Here is a 17,388-nt window from a genome sequence, read left to right as displayed (position 1 = left end):
TGGACTCCACTCCCATAGGGGTGGAGCCGCATATTCATTACTGTAATGAGCGGTACCATGTGACCGCTCACTGCAGGAAGAAGCTGCCGCTCCCGAAGACCATGGGACATGCAGGGACCGCGCCAGGAGCGCTGGGAGCAGGTGAGTATATCATATTCACCTTTCCGCGTTCCACTGCCGCCCTGTCTTCCCGTCCTCTTGCTGTGACTGTTCAGGTCAGAGGGCGCGATGACGTATTAGTGTGCGTGCCGCCCTCTGCCTGAACAGTCAGTGTGGAGAGACAGGACGCTGAGGAGCAGCAGGCAGCGATGAGAGGTGAGTATGTCATTTTTTTTTTTTTAGTGCAGCAGCAGCATTACTACATGTGGCACAATGCATAAAGAACTGCATGGAGGATTATATGGGGCATCTATGGGGCCATAACTGCATGGAGCATTATATGGGCATCTATGGGACCATAACTGCATGGAGCATTATATGAGGCATCTAAGTGGCCATAACTGCATGGAGCAATATATGGAGCATCTATGCGGCCATAAAGAACTGCATGGAGCATTATATGGAGCATCTATGGGGCCATAAAGAACTGCATGGAGCATTATATGGGGCATCTATGGGGCCATAAAGAACTGCATGGAGCATTACATTGGGGCATCCATGGGGCCATAAAGAACTGCATGGAGCATTATATGGGACATCTATGGGGCCATAAAGAACTGCATGGAGCATTATATGGGGCCATAAAGAACTGCATGGAACATTATATGGGGCCATAAAGAACTGAATGTAGCATTATATGGGGCATCTTATGGGGCCATAAAGAACTGCATGGAACATTATATGGGGCATAATTTTTATGGAGCATCTTATGGGGCCATAATGAACTGTATGGAGCATTATATGGGGCCTATTTTATATGGAGCATCTTATGGGGCCATAAAGAACTGCATGGAGCATTATATGGGGCATATTTGTATATGGAGCATCTTATGGGCCATAATGAACTGTATGGAGCATTATATGGGGCCTATTTTGTATGGAGCATCTTATGAGGCCATAATGAACTGTATGGAGCATTATATGGGGCTCTTGATTCAATATGGATATTCAAAAACACTTAACCTACTGATGTCTCAATTAATTTTACTTTTATTGGCATCTATTTTTATTTTTAACATTTGCCCATAGCTGCTGCATTTTCCACCCTAGGCTTATACTCGAGTCAATAAGTTTTCCCAGTTTTTTGTTGCAAAATTAGGGGGGTTGAGTATATACGGTATATATATATATATATATATATATATATATATATATATATAATTCTATAATATAGATGTTGATGCATTTGTCTTTCAGTATCATGGTATAAAATAAAGTTGCATACGCTAAAAGGGTCAAATGTACCCTGGATGCTTAACTTCGTACATGTTCACTACTTTTAATTCTTAAAACATTTCTGTCCTCAACTCCACACAATTCTTACCCTGTACCCTTAAAGGATCCGTAACAAATCTTACAATGCTGTATTTGCATTTTTCAACACTTAGGACTATTATCCTTCAAAGGACTCCTCTTCCATCTTACAGAACCTCATGCTGTAAACTACATATATATATTAGAGAGAAGGATCAGAGACTGGGGTCATCCCATTAGGTAGAGTCTATTCACCCTTCCCCTTCCACATTCTCTTCCTTTTGAGAGCCAGTGAGAGAGTGAGGAGTTCTAGGTGGTGGAGATGAAGTGCAAGCAGTTTGGCAGTAAGTGCTTGGCGTTGGGGAGCTCTGTTGGGCTGTGCTGGGAGGTGACATTACCCTGTCTTCTTCTTCTCTCCTGGTAGTCCTGAGCTGCTCACTTCTTCCTTGGAGTGGCTCCTTATAAGGACCTTCTACATGTAGTTCAGAGAGCATAGGTCCTACTAAAGAATATTGAGGGCTGGGTCGTGCCTGTACCATTTGGATGCCCCCAATAGGGATCATTGGGTAGGGTGTCCGTTGAAGATGCTGCGAGTGCAGAGGCAGATGGGTATATAAGTTTTCTCCACTCCTTGGCAATGTATGAAGTGTAAGCGGTGAGGAAAAGGTTCTTTGTTGAGCAGGGAAAACGGATGGTCCTAGTTTCTGCAATAGAATAACATTGTGTGTTAAACGCTCATTTCTTAAGAACTGCTATCTGGATAACAATTAAATCTTGCATTCATAAGTATAATCTTTAATAAAACCAGTTTAAAAAATATTGTATGGTTTTATAAAGATAACTAAAATTGAAATACTCTTCTCCCTATTACATGAAGAGCTTCTGCCCTCTTACAGGTGGAAAAAAGTTATTGACCAGAAAAACAGTGTAAGCATTTTCTGGAGATTGTGTGAGAATGAGCAATTTTTGAAGATTAATAAATTATTATAAAAAAAATTAAGCAGAACAAATATAATATCCAGTACTGCAAATTTGGAGGCTAAAAACACTGTCCATTAACCAAAATATTACATATCACAGCAGTAAGCTGCAGTAGTGCAAAGTTAGTTGAAGATCTGCACTCTGGATTTTACATATAAAGTACATTATGATTTCTGCCCCATACTTTTAATTGTATAGAAGCAATTATGTAGATGAATGATAAAAAACTGAAAATTGACCATTATAAACCCTTCTGTAAGATTCCGCAGTTGCCATCCTCCTTTTCTTAGGAGCAGGGGGTTGCTGGAGCCTGGGAAAGGGCAGCCATAGAGGATTGAACCTCCTGTTTAATGAGAGTTTTGATGCTATCCAGTAGGGAGGGCTGTTCGGCACGCAATACATCATCCGTGCAGGGCTGGCAAAGCTTCTTTTTGTATAAGGAAGGAAGCCTGGAAGCACACACCACACCTGTGGCCGGGCACCTTATCCTTTTTAGGGGCAAAGACCTTGTCTCCCTAAAAGAGTCCCATGGACTATAACGGACAACGAGAGACCTTCATCCACTACTCACGGTAGGAGAGTGAACACTGGGTTCTGCAAAAGCAGGCAGGCAGGGTTTGTCGCTGTCCATATGGTCAGACCGTCACCAGTCACAGAGCGACACAGACAATAGGCCTTACCTGGAGGCATCCCCCGACCAGGATTTATGTAATCGAGGTCCAGCGTTGAATCTTGTACCCCTCCTCCCCCAGGTCGATGGGGCGGGGAAAGGGGGGGCCCAAAGGGAATGCCTTAATCATACCCGCAGATCCAGAGACGTCCGGCACTGGCCGGGAGCACATGCTTTCCAGCGTGGTACTCACCCAGCAGTGAACCGGACGTTCGGGCCGACGTCATTTCCGATGCGCGCGGTCTCAGACATCCGCCGGCATGAGGGCGCCTGGGAGCTACATTATGAGAGGACCCCGGCCGCACATCCCTGCCCCGCTTTACCCCCAGAGGAGGTACAGGAGGAGTGAGAAAGGGGGTCCCAAGTTGCAAGAGGATCATGGAGACGGGAGTAGCCCCCGGAGGAGAGCGGCACCCCCGACCACTGCTGCCCGGCATTAAGGTAACGTGGGGTGCTCCAGATCGACGGCCACAACAGAACCATCCGGAACCTCTTCATGTAGGGGACAGGAAAAACACTGGAGGTTGTAGGAAGAGGACGGGTGATTAACCTCTTTTGTGTTTCCTGTCCCCCATTAGGGCAGGGAGACATCCTCCGATGCTGCTGTCGTGGAAGGTGACTGGAGAAAATAGCGATATAACACCAAAAATTTTTGTTTGCAAATTTCAGATTTTTTTTTCCCACGACTAAATTAATAATACAACTGGACATGTTTGGTATCACCGTAATCATCCTGATGAGCAGAATCATGTTGTGAGATAATTTAACCACAAAATGTACACCTTAAAAACAAGTTGTTTTTTTTTAAAAATGTCTCCTTATTTGTAATTTTTTTCCCATTCTCCAGTAAAATTAATTAGGTTAATTAGTACAACTCGTTTAGCAAAAAAATAAGCCATCATATGTCCATGTAGACAGAAAAATGAAAAAAGTTATTGCTCGGGGAAGAAGGGGAGGAAGAAAAGGAAAAGTGAAGGGGTTAAAAAGATATGAACAACTTTGACAAGACAATAACTGCTAAATGGCTTTTCTTTTGGCTGAATGCGGGCTTCTTTCAGTAGATTTCCAATGCGCATGAATCATATCCGCCACACCAGAAACTGTACTACGGCACAGGTCGGTTTCTACTGTGAAGTGGATTTCACATCCGAAGACTGGATAATTAACAAGAGGAGAACAGGAAGTGGATCATTTTGGCACATGGTCCAATTTAAAAAAAAAACACTTCAAAATCTCAAGCTCTCAACGTTTCCTTGCCAACTACCACTCAGGCTATCATACAATCAAATTTGACTTTTTCTTGGCCATCACAGGGTATAAAATATTTAGGGATACACATATACATATAGTGATATTTCTCGACTGTTTAACCTCAATTACAATCCCATACTTGGTCAAGTCCATAAGGACCTTAATTCATGGACTGTGAAGGATTTCTCAAGATTCGGCAGATATAACATATTAAAAATGAATATTTTGCCTAGACTACTTTACCTTTTTCAAACTATCCCGACCAGAATCCCATTACATTTTTGGAAACATCTACGTAGTAGCTTTTACATAGTAACATAGTAACATAGTAACATAGTAAGGCCGAAAAAAGACATTTGTCCATCCAGTTCAGCCTATATTCCATCATAATAAATCCCCAGATCTACGTCCTTCTGCAGAACCTAATTGTATGATATAATATTGTTCTGCTCCAGGAAGACATCCAGGCCTCTCTTGAACCCCTCGACTGAGTTCATAGTAACATAGTTAGTAATAATAATCTTTGTTTTTATATAGCGCTAACATATTCCGCAGCACTTTACAGTTTTGCACCCATTATCATGCAATCTAAATTCCCTATCAGTATGTATTTGGAGTGTGGGAGGAAACCTGAGTACCTGGAGGAAACCCACGCAAACACAGGGAGAACATACAAACTCTTTGCAGATGTTGTCCTTAGTGGGGCTTGAACCCAGGACTCCAGCGCTGCAAGGCTGCAGTGCTAACCACTTAGCCATCGTGCTGCCCAGGTAGGTTTGAAAGTTAATCTGGCCGACTGGTCATCCACGTATTCGTGGTGATATATTAGTCAGGTCTAAACAGATGGGAGGCCTCGGTCTTCCGGATAGTAGAAAATACTACATGGCAGCAGTCCATGCTAGAATGCTCGATTATTTTCACCATCAACATGGGAAGCTTTGGGTTCATATAGCACAAACTACCGTGTTTCCCCGAAAATAAGACATCCCCCGAAAATAAGACCTAGCTGTGTCTTTGAAGAACTGCTAAATATCGGGCCTCCTCTGAAAGTAAAACCTAGCAAAGTTGTTTTTTTGGTAGCATGCCCACTAGGACACCAGAGCATACAGCTGTGATACCTTTTCGCCCACTGCCGTTGGCCCCTACCTTTACAGTCTGTTGCAGGACATGAAGATCAGCCGCCAACCCCGATGTTCCGTTCTGCGGCCATCACTTGTAAAGGAGCAGGAAAGGCATCAAGATGCCCGTCGCCTGCCGCCTTCCCGTTTGTCATCTGTCAGTTTGTCGTTAACTTGTCTCCTGCCACCATACCGTATGGTAGTCTCGTCTGTCCTGTACCAGTGTGCCGTGGTGAGCTTCCCCTGGTGGCCGAAAGCTGTCATAGCGTACACTGCTATGATGAGCTTCCCCTGGTGGCTGGAAGCTGCAATACCGTCCCTGCCGTACAAGTGGTCCAAGAGCTGCTGTGGAACATCATTACCATCTCCTGACTGTGTGGAAGCCAGGTACTTTACAGCCCTTACTGGTATTTTTTGTGGCCCTCTGTGTGTGTCAGGCAACAAGTGGGTCACTTTGATTCTTTAGGGCAGGGATGTCCAACCTGCAGCCCTCCAGCTCTTGCAAAACTACCATAGAATTCCTATCATGCCTGGATAGCCAAAGCTTTAGTTATAGCTGTCCAGGTATGATGGGAGTTGTAGTTTTGTAACAGATGGAGGGCCGCAGGTTGGACACCCCTGCTTTATGGGGTGTCTGCTTTTCTACTCAAGGGTCTAAAGTACAAGAAATAAACAGTGCTAGTATATTTTTACCCCTAGACATGAGCGCATAAAGAAAGAGATATTCTGTCGAGTACAAGAAAGGAATCGAGGAAGACTCCTGGGGCAAAAATCTTACTGACTTCTGCAAAGAGAAGATGTTGAGTATCTGAATGGTCTGAAAATGGTGAGCAGATTACGGTAACCTCAGTCAACAAGTGGAAAACAGAAATGCTAAAAAGCGCAAGTGTGGATCAAGTCGGCAATCATTATTTTCCGAGCTGGAATGGGTTGTTGACAGAAGATCAAAGGCTTTGGTTGTGACTAGGGCTCAGATTCAAGAATTTGCCCTTGCAATGGCACCACAGTTCAAAATAGCCCTTGAAGAATTCAAAGCATCATAACACTGACAGGACCATTTCTTCCAGCGAAGTGAACTGTCTTTAAGAAGATCCACAACACTGTTTAGGCTGGAAGATGTTGAAATTGTTAAACGTGCATTTGCATTCAAGTCCTTTATTGATGACGCTGACTTCTCTAAATACACTCTTTCCAATATGATTGCTATGGATGAAACTGCAGTGTTTATGGGCTAAGCATCTCAAATAACAATTGAACAGTGGGAGCCTCCTGAGTGTACATTCCCTCCACTGGTTATGAAAGTGCACGTGTTACCTGTACTTTGGTAATTTGTCTGGATGGCACTGTCACGATAATGTATAAAATGGAGTAGGATTTTTCATTTTCCCCGTTATCACACACGCCGTGGGCTCTGGCCCCCCTTCTCTCCTGGCTTCTGCTGCTGTGTGCGTGTGTGAATCCCAAACCCCTTATTCTCTCCTCCCAGAAGAATGTTTATAGCCCCTGTAGCTGCAGTACACACTTCTTCCATCTAGTACCAGCTGAAACTGGTATAGTCTCTCTAAAAAGACATGAGGTTTTTGTTCTATTATAGTGAGATATTGGGCCACCGATGTGGGCTAGGAAAATGAGTAAATATTGCGAATTTCCATCGGTAGATCTGTCAATCACTGTAAGCGCTAGCAGCTAAACGCAACGAGTACAAAGTGTGGAATTCTCCTGAGCCATGTGGAACAACTAGTCCGAGTGCGGTATCATTAGAAAGCTAATTTTAATATAAGATGAATGATGGGTGTGCTGTGACTCTGCCATGTTCTCAAGCCAAGATATGAGAATTATAGGGTATTCCTGGTAAATCTACAACTCGGAAAAAAGGGGAGGGTGAGGGTAGCTCAACCCCCTTTAGTGATGTCACAGCCTTCCAGTATAAGTTACTGCTAGTGAGTGCAGCATTCACTCTTGCCTGGGACTTCACACCAAGAAGACTCTCTGATGAACTGGAACATTTGGCTCCGCCCACCAGCATGGTTAGCTAAGATGATATGAGCACATGTGAGTGTTAATTTCTGTTTTAATCCCTGTTAATTTTGTGATTCCTTGTATATACTTTGCCTCATATTGTAAAATCTTAATAGACCTTTTGTAAACACTGCCTACCTTTTCGGAGTAAAATATAAAACTACTAGTTCATCTTTTTTATGTTCTATGCAAATTTTTCACATGCCTGAAGTAATTACGCTACTAATTTGGGTTGGCTCTAACCCCTCTCTGTGAGAAATCTGAGCATGTGGCAGCGCAGTGTGTTCTGGGTAGGTGGGTGCTGCTGGCAGCAATGGAACGGGGTTTTATAAGCTATTGTCTGGTTGCAGCCTGAGCATTTATAATTCCCTGCTAGCCAGTCCACAGTGAAGTGGCCCGTCCGGCGACTAATTATCCCAGGTGTAGTTCCCTGACTGACCTGAGGGTAAAAAGGGCACCAGAGAGCTGCAAGTTCCGAAGCGGAACTGGAAAGCGGGATAGACATAAATCCCGGCAGTTCGTGATATTGTAGCAGCAGTAGGATATCTAAAATAAGCCCCTGCTGTAAATTGATAGGTCAATAGCCTTGTTTGTGTTTTCATCACAATATAGCAGTGGAGGGATAACTAAGATAAGCCCCCCTGCACATGTGATTGCCGTGTGCTGGCCAAAGGTCACCCCCGATCCATGACATATTGGTGTAGAGCGGTGGGATCATAGAGCATTAGTGATCTGGTTTGAGCAATCATTCCTCTCACTAAAAACTTGCAAAGTGCTTGTGAGGACCCTGCGCAAATAAGTTTGGAGAACGAACTCAGTGTTTATTAGTCCTGAGACAATTGTGTGTACTTGCGATTACCCCCTCCCTTTCTCTTTGTTTTTCCTATCCTATCTTTTATTTGGCAACCATGGCAGCAAAAGGAGAAGCCTGGTACACCCAGCAAAAGAAGGACACTCTTGTTGGGGTATGCACGCACCATGGCCTGGACACCCATGGCAAACCCAAGGCTGAAATGGTCACGGAACTGGTGCAATTTGAAGCAGACCAAGCCTGGCCTCAGAGCCCAGAGGCCGCAGAAGCCAGCACAAGCGAAAATGGTGCTGCAGCAGAGATCCAACTACTGAATGCCGGCCCTACTAGCAATCAGGGCGGATTAGACCCCCACCTGCAGGCGGCCTTGGAACAACTCCCCGCTGACGACCGCGATGGATGGCTGCAGCTGATCCAGCAATACCACGAGAAAGAGGAAAAGCAAGCCGAGCAGGAGGCACAAGCCCGGAGGGACCATGAACTGCGGCTGGCCCAACTCAGAGCCGTACCATCTACTACACGGAGCCAAGCAACATTCAGTTACCCAAACCCCGGCTAGAGCACTTTCCTATGATGGAAAAGGATGGGGACTTGGACACTTTCCTGTGGGCCTCTGAGAAAGTCTGCAGACAGTATATCGGCTGCCTGGGAACGAATGGGCCCGAGACCTGACCCCAGGGCTAAAAGGCAAAGCTCTGGAGGCGTTTGCTGCTCTCCCTCAAGAGCAAGATGGTGACTATGAGGCCATCAAGCAGGCCCTGATAACCAAGTACAAGCTTACACCAGAGGTTTACTGTAGAAAGTTCCGGAACCTCCAACGTGGCCCACACCAGTTACAGCCATGTGGCGCATGGACTCAGGACCCACTTTTACCAGTGGACCCAAGGACTGTCAGTGACCACCTTTGCACAGCTGCAAGACCTGATGATCAAAGACCAATTCTTACATCTTTGCCCAGCTGAGGTGCGACAGTTTGTGATGGACCGAGAACCCAAAGACGTGACGAAAGCAGCGCAGATTGCCGATGCCTACAAGGCCAACCGTAAATCAGAAGTGCGGAATCCAGCCACCACCAGCTGGAGAGGGGGTAAGCCTGCAACCAACGCCAGTGCCGCTGCCAGCCAACACAACAGAGGCCCTGTCCCTGTTGCCAACAGCACCAGACCTACCACCGACCGCCAGTGTTTTTCCTGCAAACAGACTGGTCATATCAGTGCCTACTGTCCAGTGAAACAGAAGAACCCCCCAGCCAGGGCCTAATGCAGTAGTTTTTTTGGTGGGTGGGGTGGTTGAGTGTGTGACAAAATACAACACATCACCATGGGGGGCCATGTTGCTACAGGCCTCAAGGACACCGGGGCTGAACGGACCCTCATCCCACCTGAACTGGCAGCCCCAGAAGAGATCATTCAAGGGAAAACCCTGACTGTTACCGGGATTGGGGGCATCAGCTGTCCCTTGCCAATGGCCTGGGTTTATATAGATTGGGGTGACTGGAGTGGGGTGAAGGAAGTGGGGCTGTCCGATAACTTGCACACTGATGATTTATTGGTGACTGATTTGGGGAGGATGGTTGCATACTATGTCCCTAACTCTCCCCCCGATCGAATGCTGATGATTGCAAAGGGAAATCGCATGTGGTATCTGACAATGCTTTATCGAGTAATGATGCATCTGATATTATTTCCCTAGGAATGATGCTGAAAATGATGTAAATATGGCAACTGAACCTGATAACCATTTCTCTGCAAAGGTTGATGTGTCCACAGGTGCAGGAGTGCTCAGCCACGTCACTCCGTGGGGTTGGATGGCTGAGGAACCCCTAACAGGAGCAAGCGTCGGTGCTCAAGAACATGGGCAGGTGCATGGAGACCATGAGGAAGGTGATGCCATGCAACTGACCAGTGCCACCGAGGAAGGTAACTGGCCCATAAGTAGCACTGCCCCTGGAATGTTGGGGGTGGATGGGGAGGTAGCACCCATAGCAGTACCGGCTGATGGGTTTGTGGAAATTCCCAGGGAGACAGCCTACGTAGCTGCTGTCACCCGCAGTCAGAGCGCCGGAACACAGATAACGGTCTGCCTTCTGGACCCTCCTCAGTCAATTTTGTGACTGAACCAGAAATGGACCCAGAACAGGTCCCAGAGGGTTCCCATGGGGAAGGGACCCTGACGTCGCTTCTGGCTTCACCTAGCCAGGAGTTTCAGGCCGCTCTGTGCGCAGATGCGAACCTAGAGAATTTGAGACAACTTGCCGAGACACCCATCTCCGTGACTGATAAGGAGAGGGTGCTCTGGGAACGAGGGAGGTTGTACCGGGAGACAGTACCCGGAAAATCGCAAAAGGAGTGGTAAGGGAAAGGCATCTGGTCGTCCCACAGCCATTCCGGAGTGAGTTGTTGCGGATTATCCATGAGATCCCACTCGCTGGACACTTGGGGAACAGCAAAATTAAGGCCCAGCTGTCTCAACACTTCTATTGGGCCAAGATGGGGACAGATGTGTCAAACTACTGCCGCTCCTATGTCACCTGTCAAAGAGTGGGGAAGGCGGGGCCTGCTCTTAAGGCTCCCCTGATCCCTTTGCCAGTGATGGAGGAGCCTTTCCAGAGAATCGCGGTGGACATTGTGGGCCGACTGGCCGTCCCCAGGAGCTCTGGAAAGCAATACATCCTTACTGTGGTAGACTACGCTACCCGGTACCCAGAGGCAGTGGCTCTGTCCTCAACTAGGGCAGATAAGGTGGTGGATGCACTGTTGGCAATCTTTTCACGTGTAGGATTTCCCAGGGAGATGCTTACCGATCAAGGGACCCAATTCATGTCTCGCCTAATGGAGGCTCTCTGTAAGAGAATGCAGGTGAAGCGTCTGGTGTCGAGTGCGTATCACCCACAGACCAATGGCTTGTGTGAAAGCTTCAATGGTACCCTCAAACAGATGCTCCGCATGCTGGTTGAGACCCAAAGACACGACTGGGAGCAGTACCTCCCACACCTATTCGCTTACTGAGAGGTTCCTCAGGCCTCGATGGGGTTCTCCCCCTTCAAGCTCTTGTACGCCAGGCGAGTCCAGGGACCCCTTGGGTTGGTAAGAGAATCCTGGGAAGAGGAGCCGAAGCCTTCTGAAGTGTCCATAGTGGAGTATGTCATGTGCTTCCGTGACAAGATGCAGACCTTGACGCAGTTGGTGCATGACGACGCAGGCTGAGGCTGATCAGAAGCACTGGTACGACCAGAACGCCAAGGATCGGACCTACCACGTGGGTCAAAAGGTGTGGGTGCTGGTCCCCGTACCAAAGGATAAGCTTCAGGCAGCCTGGGAAGGCTCATACGTCACCCACCAACAGCTCAATCCGGGCACCTACGTGGTCACGCTTGACCACGCTCGGGGTAGGCAAAAGGCCTTTCAATATGATGAAGGCTCATCACGAACATGAACCTTTCGTCCTACCAGTCTGCAGCCTGCCCGAAGACGGGGAGGAAGACCCCCTCCTGGACATGCCGGCCCAAGCCAAGGCCGGCGGGTCCATTGAGGACATGGAGGTAAGCGCCTCACTAACCAAACCCCAGCAGTTGCAGTTGTGGACCAAGCTGGAACCCTTCCAGGCCGTGTTCTTCCACCGACCTGGAAGGACTGAGTTAGTGGTCCATGAGGTGGACACCAGGAATCATGCCCCACTACGGCGAACACCCTATCGAATCTCTGACCAGGTGCAGCAGGTTATGCGCCAGGAGTTACAGCTGGGGTGATTCAACAGTCAAAGAGCGCATGGGCCTCTCCTGTAGTCCTCGTGCCAAAGAAGGATTGGACCACCCGGTTCTGCGTGGACTACAGGGGGCTGAATCCCATCAAAGCCTCTGATGCGCACCCAATGCCGTGCATCGAGAAGCTGCTTGACAGGTTAGCTGGCGCAGAATATCTGACCATAATGGATCTGAGTCGAGGATACTAGCAGATTCCCCTGAGCCCCGAGGCGCAGGAGAAGTCCGCCTTTATTACACCCTTTGGACTGTACGAGTCCACGGTCATGCCCTTCGGCATGAAGAATGTGAAGAATGCCCCTTCCACTTTCCAGTGGATGTTAACTATCTGCTTATATATCCTACTAGCTATTGAACCCGTTCTACGACCGGGTGGCGAGCATTTATATTGGTATATGGTCTCCATCCTGGTATGTGCTGCTCTATCCTGCGTCCCCATCCTGTCATGAGCTGCTCCATCCTGCGTCCCCATCCTGCCATGTGCTGCACCCATCCTGCACCTCCATTCTGACATGTGCTGCTCCCATCCTGCACCCCCATTCTGACATGTGCTGCTCCATCCTGCGTCCCCATCCTGTCATGTGCTGCACCCATCCTGCGCCCCCATCCTGCCATGTGTTGCACCCATCTTTCGCCCCCATTCTGTCATGTGTTGCACCCATCCTGCACCCCCATTCTGTCATGTTCTGCTCCCATCCTGCGCCCCCATTGTGACATGTGCTGCTCCCATCCTGCGCCCCCATTCTGACATGTGCTGCACCCATCCTGCGCCTCCATTCTGACATGTTCTGCACCCATCCTGCGCCTCCATTCTGTCATTTGCTGCTCCCATCCTGTGCCGGAGACACTGGGGCAGTGCGGGAGACACTGGAGCAGATGATTGCTGGACACACTTGGGGTAATATGCTGGACACACTGGGGCAGATTGCTGGACACACTGTCTGGGGGCAATGCTGGACACACTGGGGCAATATGTTGGACATACTGGGGCAGATTGCTGGACACAATGGGGGCAATGCTGGACACTCTGGGGCAATATGCTGGACATACTGAGGCAGATTGCTGGACACACTGGGGGTAATATGCTGGACACACTGGGCAGATTGCTGGACACACTGGGGGTAATATGCTGGACACACTGGGGCAGATTGCTGGACACTGTCTGGGAGCAATGCTGGACACACTGGTGCAATATGCTGGACATACAGGGGCAGATTGCTGGACACACTGGGGGCAATACTGGACACTCTGGGGCAATATGCTGGACATACTGGGGCAGATTGCTGGACACACTGGGTGTAATATGCTGGACACACTGGGGCAGATTGCTGGACACACTGTCTGGGGGCAATGCTGGACGCTCTAGGGCAATATGCTGGACATACTGGGGCAGATTGCTGGACACACTGGGGGTAATATGCTGGACACACTGGGGCAGATTGCTGGACACACTGGGGGTAAAATGCTGGACACACTGGGGCAGATTGCTGGACACACTGTCTGGGGGCAATGCTGGACACACTGGGTCAATATGCTGGACATACTGGAGCAGATTGCTGGACACACTGGGGTAATATGCTGGACACACTGGGGGTAATTTGCTGGACACACTGGGGCAGATTGCTGGACACACTGAGGGCAATGCTGGACACATTGGGGGCAATATGCTGGACATACTGGGGCAGATTGCTGGACACACTGGGAGTAATATGCTGGACACACTGGGGGTAATATGCTGGACACACTGGGGCAGATTGCTGGACATACTAGGGCAGATTGCTGGACACACTGGGGGCAATGTTGGACACACTGTCTGGGGGCAATGCTGGACACACTGGGGCAATATGCTGGACATACTGGGGCAGATTGCTGGACACACTGGGGGTAATATGCTGGACACTCTGGGGCAGATTGATGGACACACTGGGGCAGATTGCTGGACACATTGTATGGGGGCAATGCTGGACACACTGGGGCAGATTGCTGGACACACTGGGGGCAATATGCTGGAGTCAGACACTGGAGCAGATTGCTGGACACACTGTCTGGGGGCAATATGCTGGAGTCAGACACTGGAGCAGATTGCTGGACACACTGTCTGGGGGCAATGCTGGACACACTGGGGCAGATTGCTGGACACTGGGGCAATATGCTAGACATACTGGGGGTAATATGCTGGACACACTGGGGGTAATATGTAATATGCTGGACACACTGGGGCAGATTGCTGGACACAATGGGGGCAGGACTGGAGGCATGGGCAGAATGTAGATACGGGGCATGATTGGAGACACGGCGCAGAATGAAAGACATGGGGCAGGATTGGATCATGGGGCAGGATGGATACGATGGAGACAGATGGGGCAGGATGGGGAGATCATATGTGGTAGAATGGATACTCATGAGGGCAGGATTCGAGAACAAATGGCTGGAGCCAGGAATGAGATAAATGAGGCCAGGATGGGGAATATTATTACCATAGGGGTTAATTAAGGGATATTATTACTGCAGTGATGTATTTATTTTATTTTTTGAGCATACTGTTTTAAATGGGGGGGCGGTCCTGTTACAGTGCAGAGTGACACTATGTCGCCTTTTTTTCTTCATGTGGTGTAATGTAGAAGTTGTGAAAAATTAAGTAATGTGTTCTGCAAGCGGAGCTTGAGATAACTGTGTTATTTCCTGCAGAAACGAGTCCTGGCTGGAAGAAATGATGGCGGTCTGTGCTGGATGAAAGATGAAGGACTTCACCTAGAGATGTCACTGGTGAGTCAGTGTTACCTATACACTGACACTATATACTGTATACTATATACAGAGGTCCTGTGTACAATGTCACTAGTGATCACTGTATTACCTATACATTATATACAGAGCTCCTGTGTATAATGTCACCAGTGATCACTGTATTACCAATACATTATATACAGAGCTCCTTTGTATAATACAACCAGTGATCACTGTATTACCTATACATTATATACAGAGCTCCTGTGTATAATACCACCAGTGATCACTGTATTACCTATACATTATATACAGAGCTCCTGTGTATAATACCACCAGCGATCTCTGTAGTACCTCTACACAGACACTGCATACTAAGTACAGATCTCCTGTGAATACTGGCAGTTATGGTGATAGTATTGTGTTTTTGTTTTTTTTTTTAATTACTGATCAGTATTGTACTATTCAGTCACTATGTGGTGGTAATATGTGGTCTGGAAATGGTGTTGTGGTATTTGTCCCTTGTATGTGCTATTTGGTCACCAAGTGGTGGTAATATGGGGTCTTGACATGGTGCGGTGGTAATTGTTCCTTGTATGTGATATTATTCGATCACTGTGGTTGTAATTTGTGGTCTGGTCATGGTGCAGTGGTATTTGTTCCTTGTATGTGATATTGGTCAAAATATACCTAAATTGTATTGCATAGTTTAACAAATATTTAATAGGTTACAGTAGAGTAGGGCCTGGCAATTTTTCTGGAATAATCTGGTTCAGGTATATCATGACCCCCGTCACATGACCCCCATCACATGACCGGGGGGCCCACAGTGTCTGAACAGCCCGGGGCCCTGGCTACCCTTAATCCACCCCTGCCACTGTGTGAGCCATCCAGCCAGTTTCCTGATGTACGTAAGTATTACAGACCACAAACCTTGGAATATCATTTGTATAGTAGCCTACAAGTGTCTTCATTTTTGCAGATACACCAGGGACCACCGAGCAAAAAAGAAAAAAATGTCTTCTTCTGGGAGCCCTCCTCCACAGCGTCAGCATAGTGAGGTAAATTTTAATTTTTTTTGTTTTTGGTGCTCTAGTTAAAATTTCTGTAAACCACTATATGCATTATGTTTTCACAGGAAGCTGAAGCACCTGAGGGCCTCTCAGAAGGAGATGAGATGGGTGGAGAAATATAAGGAGCGGGCGCACAGAGTGTAAGTTGTGCCAAAACAGTCGCTTCACACATCACAGTGCACCCAACACATACAAAACAGTTCATCATACATTACAGTACACATACAACATATACCTACATCCAACATAATTCTTTTTCATTTTTTTTTAGTTTGCTGCACATGAAAGTCCTCCCAGCAGCTCCCAGAGTCGGTGTCGTAATTGCCACCGCGATCAGCCTGCAGTGTTTTTTGTGTCTTGGTACTTTTGTGTTTCAGTGTACTAATTTTTTATTTTTTTGCTCTTTTCACAGGATTCACAGCGTGCTCCCGACTCAGATGATGAAGTGGGACTTGATGTGGACCGCCTCATCGAGGAGGTCCGCGAGCGGGAGCAGCTGTGGAATATGACTGACCGCAGGCATGCAGATCTGACAGTCACACGTCGGCTCTGGTTGGAAGTATGTCACCAAGTTATAGGCAACTAGGAGGACCTAGATCCAAGGCAGCAGACTCGAGAACGTAAGTAGTCACATTTCAGTAATTTCTGGAGCAGGTTGGAATGTGTTGTACTTAATGTGAATGAATGTGGCGGTCACTCAGGGATCGCTTCAAGAGGGAGTTTAACTTGGAGATGCAGGCCCCGAGTGGCTCAAGAGGACAGTGGTCAAAATATAAATACAGCTGCACCCTCTCATTCCTCCGGGAAACGATGCTGAGTAGAACGTAAGTATTCAACAGCCCATTGCATAATTCACCATGTTTACCTGTCTAACTTGTTTGGTTTCAGGCAGGGCTTTTTCCTATCAATATATTAATTGTTTTTTTTCCTATTTCACAGCACCGTCTGTAGCCATCGGGAGCCTGCATCTACCTTGAACCCCTCTGGAGTGATCTCTCAGGAGTCCGCCACCGAGGGCCACGTCGTTAGACCCCACCCCTCTGACCCCTCGTCTGGCCCTTCCGGTACCTCTGCCCCATCCACTTCCACCACTGCCAGCAATGGAGCATCATTGCAGCCTTCGTTACTTGAAGCTGCTGGTCACCCCTCTGATCCTGCCACCTCTAGACCACCATTAGGTTCATGGCGGCAGCGACTGAGGGGTCCGGAAAGGAGCTATGCTCCTGAGTTCTTGCATCTGAATGCATGGCAGCCTTGCATCTGAATGCAGCCTTCCAAAATTTTGAGAGAGCAAGTGACTGCTGGGCTCAACATGCTGCAAACACGCATGAGTGAACACAGCAGTCGCTTGGATAGGCTGCATTCAGATGCAAGTCAATCTCCAAACAACCTTTTTTTTCAATCCATGCTCAGGAGCATGGAAAAGCTTACTCTTGACCAGCAGATGCAGGTAATGCAAGGCTGCCAGGCTGCTCTAGTGCAGGTCATCTCCGGAGCCCATACAACTCCCACACTTCCCCACACAGTCACTGTCTCTGCAAACAACCCTTTCCAAACCACTTTCC

General features: G+C 47.8%; 1 protein-coding gene across 2 annotated transcripts in view; it reads right to left on the bottom strand.

Annotated features, from left to right (window-relative positions):
• The window catches only part of HIVEP3 (HIVEP zinc finger 3), a 388,571-nt gene that overhangs the window by 6,156 nt on the left and 365,027 nt on the right, over positions 1-17,388 (bottom strand). Inside the window, exon 8 of one of the 2 annotated variants that reach the window (XR_011319247.1) lies at positions 161-2,117. Coding sequence is in view for 1 of the 2 variants with exons in the window: in XM_069756679.1 (XP_069612780.1) it covers positions 1,665-2,117 (453 nt within the window). In the remaining variant the exon portion in view is untranslated. Of the gene's footprint in view, positions 1-77; positions 2,118-17,388 lie in introns of those variants that run through there. The other variant, XM_069756679.1, reaches the window with a different exon arrangement.

The sequence above is a fragment of the Ranitomeya imitator genome, chromosome 3, assembly GCF_032444005.1.
Source record: "Ranitomeya imitator isolate aRanImi1 chromosome 3, aRanImi1.pri, whole genome shotgun sequence".
In the NCBI taxonomy this organism is placed as follows: domain Eukaryota; kingdom Metazoa; phylum Chordata; class Amphibia; order Anura; family Dendrobatidae; genus Ranitomeya; species Ranitomeya imitator.
This window is presented reverse-complemented; position numbering and strand designations above follow the sequence as displayed.